Source organism: Sphaeramia orbicularis, chromosome 12, assembly GCF_902148855.1.
Source record: "Sphaeramia orbicularis chromosome 12, fSphaOr1.1, whole genome shotgun sequence".
In the NCBI taxonomy this organism is placed as follows: domain Eukaryota; kingdom Metazoa; phylum Chordata; class Actinopteri; order Kurtiformes; family Apogonidae; genus Sphaeramia; species Sphaeramia orbicularis.
In genome coordinates, this window is record NC_043968.1 from 21652149 (window position 1) to 21658320 (window position 6172).

Here is a 6172-nt window from a genome sequence, read left to right on the forward strand (position 1 = left end):
ACAAATGAAATTTGTGCATTTTGTAAATAATGGTAAATGCATATTTTTTGTTGTAGTCCACAATAAAGCAATGAAACTCCTCTAAGATACTTTATTTGAACCACACATGAACATTTACTTTGGTGTCAAAAATAAAACAACAGTAGGCAGAAATCTGAAAAAAAAAAAAAATTCTTGCTATGAAAATGTGAAGACAAATCACCTGCAGGGACGCTGTGATGTTACGAGTGAGATTCTTGACAGTTATTGGCTGACAGAGCCAAGAGGAGGTGCATGAGTCTAATTTCCTTTCCGACTACTGAAATTACAACATGCTGAAAGGTTGTTATATGACTATATAATTCTTCACAGTTTGACTTTTTTGCCAGTTTTTACTTTTTTAAAAAATTATCTGTGGAAAACAGACTATGTTATCGTTCAGGTTGGAGGCCTTGAAATCTGTTAAGCTTCAACACCACAATAAGTTCCAAAACCATCCGTGGCATAGACTGAAAGTCAACACAAACACACTTCTTCATCCTAACCGTCGTATTTTTAACTCACTGCTTCTTTCTTTCTCCCTCTCCCTCTCCCTCTCTCTCTCTCTCTCCGTCTGATCCTCCCCCGTGCACTAGGTGTCAAATCACGCGTGAATTGTAGCCTCTCGGCAAATGCTCCCTCATGTCTGAATGAAGCCGTGATGAACATTAACATAGAAGTGACCTACGTGTGTCTGAATGACAGCAAGGTGTCACTTCAACAGTCCAATAAGCAGCAGTTCTTTTTTCTCTTTATCTCATTTGTCTTTAACTTCTAATTGTCATTTGAAGGTTAAAAAAGGAGCATACCAAACATGCTCATGTAAATTCATTTGGGTGTTCTGGTTTTCTCTGTTGTCTTCAATAAATAAATTATGCAGAGTGGAGTGTCGTGTTCAGATGCTCTTCATGCACTTCCAACAAAGCTTCGTCTGCTGAGTCCTGGTCTCCTTATACAAAACTCTAGGAGTAAAAATGGTTTAGTCTTAGGGATGTGGAAACTCTTGGGTGTGCTCCTCTTTGCAAACAGCTACCTCCTCTGGAAGAAAAGGCATGCATGCATGTGTCCTGCTCTGCATCATGCATTCATCACAGTCGGCTGTTTTCCACTCAACCCTCAGTGTGCTCTTACTCAGAAGGAGCTCCACGTTCTCATGACTCTCCGTTCATCCCACATGGAAATAAGCATGGTGTGACACGGCACGGGCTATAGCAGCACTGTCTCACCTCAGAGGTAGAATTTGGAAACAGTATCAAAACACTAATCACACAGGGCAGAAAACTAGAGCTGCACTGGCCTCTACAGGTTAAATGCAGGTTATTGCACTCACTTGGCAATCATTTGGACCTATGTTCAACCTGTAGAGGCCAGTGCAAAGCTGGTTTCTGAGTGGGGATTTAGCTGCAGTGTTGCACAGGCACGTAACAGGCAAAATTAGAGTGTTTCTATCAACTGCCTCCACAGTTTTTTCAACCCAGCTATTCAGGCACTGGCTCTGATAGTGAGGGGAGGTAAAAGCATTAATCATCATCTATTTTTCCTTCATCATTTAATTGGAGTTACGTGGTATAAATAATCTCAGAGGAAGATTCAAGTCTGTTTAAGGCCCAACAACAGAAAATGTTGGGTCACATCATATCCATGTTAATCTCCCTGAAATTAAAACCGAACAGCATGTGTAGAGTGATGTCATCCACATGCTTGTAAAACGTACTGAAGCTTAGAGCTGGAGTCTAATGCTCGCTGCCATCTAGAGCCAGAAAACTTAGTCAAACAGGTGCAGTCTGGGGAAGTCTCCAGCTGATTGTGATAAACTGATACGTATAAAACTAAAATATGCATCTGTTTCATGTGTCTCCCAGACTTTCTAACTTTGTGTAAAAAAAAAAAAAAAACCACACAGCTGTGTATTTGGAGTGTGGCTGCAATATTTTGAGGAGCATCCTATGAATCCTCTTGGAGCCACCATCTAGTGGCCATCAGTGGCACATATACCTCTGCATTAACATCACTTTTCAGACATAGGGCTGTGCTACCTGTGCAAACATACTCTGTTTATTTATCCCATGCATTCATTCATTTGTGGTATACAATTTACTTTTTGTGCATGAAATATCAGAGTTTGTGCTTTTTTTTCAGTCTTACTTAACCTTTAGTGGTGAATTACAGTCTGAGGTTTCTGCATCACCAATATCATACAATGAAATTTAATGTTGTTTGTGTTGCAGCTTTAAAATATTGTATTTTCCAAAAGGCAGACACAATATACAGAAGCTGAACAACCTAAAAAAGATATCTATGAAAAAAACTTCTTTTCCTCTGATATGTTCTGTTTAGTTCTTCTGAATATACATATTTGTGGTCATTTGCGATAATGATGAACCACTGTGTCAAACAACTGAACATTTCTTCATCAATGAAAAGTTTAGTCTCTGAGTACATACAAGCTCCACCTGCCCCAATGCTTTCATTTGGACTCACATTTCCCCCCTATATTATATATGAATCACCTTTATGTGATCCATAGAATGTACACTGATACTTGGTTGGCCTCTGACATTCTGACTGGTATGAAAAGTGTTTTAACAAGTGTCTATACTGAATGACAGATTATATATGAATAGACATAGTGACACTAAATGTAATAAATGAAGAGCATTACAGTTAACAAACTACTGACTGGATTTAAGAAACTATGAATCCAACACTGTAGGAGTTTGTCATTATTTAAGTGGAAGTTTAAATGGATTATAGAGTCAGCTGGTGTCTTTCTTGTTGTTTCATTAATGTTATTTTTTCCAGACACGTTGGCTCTGTATGGGTTTTCTGGTGGTTTAGAGTGTTGTTTGGTCTGTAGCCGGAGCGCAGTGTGTTTTGTAAGTCTCGGCTCTAGGGCAGCGGTAATGAGGACATTCCTGTTCGACAGCCTGGGTGGAATTTGAATAGTACAGAGGAACCGCCTGATGCTCATTGGTCCACAACCACATATTTCCAGGCGGCCCGTTTGTCACTCAACAGAGCCCTGGGAGCTGATTGGCTGGTTCCTAAAAGGGCGGGCCCTTCGGTTTCACTATAAAAACAATCTGGCTTCAAGGCATCTGCAAATGATTGCTGGCTTTCAGAGGAAGGCGGATCATTGTGTCCAATGTTTCTCCACAGAGCTGACTTGAGCCTTTCTCCTCAAACACAACGACTCCCACTGAGATAGCTGAGAGTCGGGTTACCTCTCCCGGAGAGGAGGTGGAGGTGGACTCGGGGAAACTAACAATGATAAACACCATGGAGTGCGCAGTGGACGCGCAAAGCTTGATTTCCATTTCCTTGATGAAGATCCATAACTCCAGGACGCAGAGGGGGGGGATCAAGCTGCACAAAAACCTGCTGGTCTCTTATGTGTTGAGGAACGCCAGACAGGTCTACATCAAGGAGAAATACGCAGAGATCTACAGGATGCAGCAGTACGAGGAGGTGATGACGGTCTGCAACGAGATCCAGGAGCTCAACCCGCTCGATCTGGACGCAGAGGACGCAGAGGAGCAGGAGCAGGCGCGAGCTGCGTGCTGCGGCGAAGAGGCGAGTCTGTGCGGCTCCGCGTGCCTCCGATCCACGGCGCAGCCAGTGGCGCACGCGCGGCCGGCATGCTGCTCCGCCGTGGAGGACAACATGAAGGAACCGGAGCCCTGCTACTACCGAAGCTGCTGCATGGAGGCTCCTTCACCGTCGCCCTGTGACCAGTTCCCCGCAAACAACAGCGCGCACTGTAACAAAACCACGGTGCTGGACCTGGACACGCATGTAGTGACCACAGTGGAGAACGGCTACCTGCACCAGGACTGCTGCTGTGACGCGCTCCAGTGTGGCCAGGGCGCGCAGTCACCGGCCAAGAAACGGAAGGTTGAGTTCGGGTGTTGTACATCCGACATGGAGGAACTATCGGATTTTACAGCGGCTCGAAAGAGGGCGAAACGAGAGGACTGTTCCTACCCCCACCCGGACTACACGGACACGTCCAACATCTCCAACCTGATCTCCATCTTCGGCTCGGGGTTTTCAGGGCTGCTGAGCAGACAGGCGGACTTGGAGCAGATCTGTAGCAAACAGGCCCTGGCCAGTCTGGGAGCATGGACCAGGGCCATAGTAGCATTTTGAACACTTTACTGTAGAGGAAACCAGGCTCTGTTGGAACATTTCATCCCTTTAAGTATTAGAGTTTTCTGGGAACACATCCTTAGGAGAAGCTCTCCACATATTAACAAAGACACGTTTACATATTTAGCCTACATCATGTCTGTGTAGAAAAGTTGTGCTTTATGAAACTTTTTGCACCTTTTAGTAACATTTAGCAGATATTCTGGGGAAACATTTTTTATTGAGGTTCCCTGACAGTATTTATGTAACCATTACAAAATGTTCTCTGTAACCTTCCGGGAACATTCCTGGAAATAGTGAATCAAGCCACAACGTTTTTTAAAGGTTATAGGAAACATTACCAAATGGGAAACTTAGGGGAATATTACTGTGAAACTCACAGAGTTGAGATGTGTGTTCCACTCAGAGTATAGTGTGTTGGGTCACCTTTAACACAGAAAAAGGTGACAAATATATCTGAATAATAACCAAAAGTTATCTAATATTAGTCACAAATTGGGTTCTGTGCAAATATGAAGTGTTCAATTGGTTAAACACACACAAAGACTTCTGCCACATCTATGTAATTATGTGTTACAGCTGATTTGTAGACCAGTAAAAAGTGCTTTCATGTAATGGAAACTAAAATTCCAGTTTTATCAGTGAGGTTTCTAACTGGTGACATCACTCTCACCCTGATTTCTGATTGGAGGGTGTTGATGTTCCAACTGAACCTGGTTTCCTCTAACTTTAAATCAAAATGACTTTATTTTTGCAGAAAACATAAATGCTATTTAAAAAGTGATCAGTTGATGACAATAGTTTTGACTTGGACAAGAGTGTGGGTCATGTGTATGATATGTGCGGTCCTGTTTACAATATGGGAGGTGCATGTCTAGAGAATACACTTGTGTGACTTACATTAGATGGAAAAGATGGATCTGTTGCCTTAAATCCAGTGCACACTACCGCTAGCTATTGTCATAAGTTGAAAGTACATTGAAAGTGACTGAATGTCTCTCCTGTTCTCTCCTGTCCTGGGCTGAGGAGCCTTTTGGGAAAAACAACACCTTCTGAATGGACCTTGCACATCCTGAACAGTTTGTTGTCATGTGAAAAAAATGTGTTCAAGACTCCCTCCTTAACAGCTTTTGGGTCACATGGACTCTGAACTAGCTCATATCACTTAATGGAGTGCCAACACTCATTCTGTTACACTTTTTGGGCTATTACTGTGGTCATCACTACACCTCACTCCCCAGTGTCTGATCCAGGTTATTTTGGCATCCTCTCTTAATCAATGCTCGAAGCCTTCACAGCAATTCATAATTCCAACCTGTCTTGGTTTTGTGAGTTTTACTTTGTTTTGTAAAGGAATAGTCCTTTTGTTTTAAAAAGGCAATCTCATAATTTAGCCATAACCTAAAAAAAAATCCATGCATTAGCTTTATGAGCACTATGTGTACCAAAATAAAGAGAGTATTCAGCCATTCTCTACATATTTTCTTGTTATTCTTGTATTTTTGTGCTTAATAAATTGTATATCACCGGGTAAAACTGTTGCAGAAAATATTTGTTAAAAATTTATAATCTTAATAAAAAATGTAAACCATCATCTTAGCCCTTGTGTTTGATTGGAAAATGTATTCTTTGATCATGCAAACATTTCAGAAACCATTATGAACAACACATTTTAATACATGAAAACTGGATCTTCATAGCAAATCATATCATACTGGTCATGACTTTTATAAACAGTTAATGAAGGGCATTAATACATGGTTTGCTAGAGTTTAATGAGGTAATTACCTTACCTCAAGTCAGTGAAAAAATCCATTATGCCACTTTAAAATTGGCTACAAATACAAATAATAAGGGTTCCCTACCTGGGATGCAAAATGCATTTTGCTGGTATTTATCCATTACTTAATTACTGGCACCTAAATCATTGCAACTAGTATAGTATCAAGGGTTTAAGACTGAATCAGTAGTAAATCATGTGCTAGCTCCAATTTTTTTCAGCTTA

At 41.4% G+C, this 6172-nt stretch overlaps 1 protein-coding gene across 1 annotated transcript; it reads left to right on the forward strand.

Annotated features, from left to right (window-relative positions):
* Positions 1 to 3135: 3135 nt before the first annotated feature.
* Positions 3136 to 5759, forward strand: ier5l (immediate early response 5-like). The gene has a single exon (XM_030150554.1). The coding sequence runs from the start codon at positions 3286 to 3288 to the stop codon at positions 4165 to 4167; it is 882 nt and encodes a 293-aa protein (XP_030006414.1). The 5' UTR covers positions 3136 to 3285; the 3' UTR covers positions 4168 to 5759.
* Positions 5760 to 6172: the final 413 nt, after the last annotated feature.